Genomic DNA, 1,276 nt, shown 5'->3' with positions numbered 1-1,276 from the left:
CCCCTTTCCCATCCCCACCCCACTCCTCTTCGAACATGTATCGAGCGCCACCATTTTCTTTTCAAAACTCCTTTTTCTCATTGTCTTTTTGTTGTGAAGCAAGAACTTGAGCTTACCAGCCTTTATTTCACAGCAAAATTAGTGACATTTTTAGTTCCGCACAATTTCTCACTGTTTTCCTTTATTTGTTTCACGGTATGTCTTGAATAGTACCAGATTTTAAAAAAAATTCGTTCTCAGCACGTATTTCTTGGTTCTTGATAAAACTGCTTATTCCCATTTTGCTACATATTTTTCTCTTCACCTTTTAATATTTGTTCTATCCATTCACGAATGATCAATGTCAAGCTCAATGTCTTTCTTGACCCTGCATCAGGCCATAAGCCACAGACACTTTTCACCTTTCCTCGTCTTCCGCTAGCCTCTTTATATTACTTCATTTCTTCCCATTTTTCTTTTGATCACTCTTTTTGACTCTTCTCCAGATTCCATATGGCTTACCCCTTGATCTCCTACTCTGTGGAATCCAATTCAAAGCTTTCTTTGTTATGCAGCTTCCTAGCATCCTGAAGTATGTCCAATCCATGGCTATCGCCGTCTTCTCAAGTAAAAATTATATATCCGACTTCCTCGTTGATGACCCTGTCTATCCATCTGATCTTGAAAAACTTTTTCAGATAAAGCATGGATGCTCTTTATAAAAGTTGGATATGTTTTCCATGTCTCACATCCAAATAATTGTCCTTGTAGTTCCTTGTTAAATCATTATTTTAATCTTTATTGGGTTGCTTTAAAGCACAAGGAGGCTATTCCGAAAACTGCTGTTATGAGAAAATTGAAGGTAAAGTTTTTGGACCACTGTTCAGTTTCTTTAAAAGACAGGGAAAGTTTCATCTATAACCAAACAAATATACACACCAATAAAACCAAACTTCTCTATAGGTAAGGCAATGCCCACTTTTGTTCTAGGTCAAGATTTCTGGAAACCCCCGAAATCTGGGTTAGCCTGCTTGTCCTTAAAGCGACCATTTAATGCATTGCTTTATACTTATTCTATAATTATATAATATAATGCACCATAATAATTATCTTCAGGTACAAGACATGATCGTTAGTCTCTATGTGAACGGCCCATCAGCTGACTTAGCGCCGACGGCCTCCGCCAAGTTGCTGAGTCCGGTCAACGATGCGGAAGGGGTTTTCCGAGTCGGAAGGAGCTTTGACGGTAAACTATTGGATATTTGTGTGTGTGTGTGTGTGTGTGTGTGTGTGTGTG

At 38.7% G+C, this 1,276-nt stretch overlaps 1 protein-coding gene across 1 annotated transcript in view; it reads left to right on the top strand.

Moving 5' to 3' along the window:
- Positions 1 to 1,276, top strand: part of LOC101855895 (usherin) — a gene marked incomplete in the record, with an annotated part of 124,012 nt that overhangs the window by 18,716 nt on the left and 104,020 nt on the right. The window contains 1 exon segment of the mRNA XM_035971589.1: positions 1,096 to 1,225. Coding sequence (XP_035827482.1) covers positions 1,096 to 1,225 — 130 coding nt within the window.

This window comes from Aplysia californica, unplaced genomic scaffold (assembly GCF_000002075.1).
Source record: "Aplysia californica isolate F4 #8 unplaced genomic scaffold, AplCal3.0 scaffold00466, whole genome shotgun sequence".
NCBI classification, from domain to species: domain Eukaryota; kingdom Metazoa; phylum Mollusca; class Gastropoda; order Aplysiida; family Aplysiidae; genus Aplysia; species Aplysia californica.
This window is presented reverse-complemented; position numbering and strand designations above follow the sequence as displayed.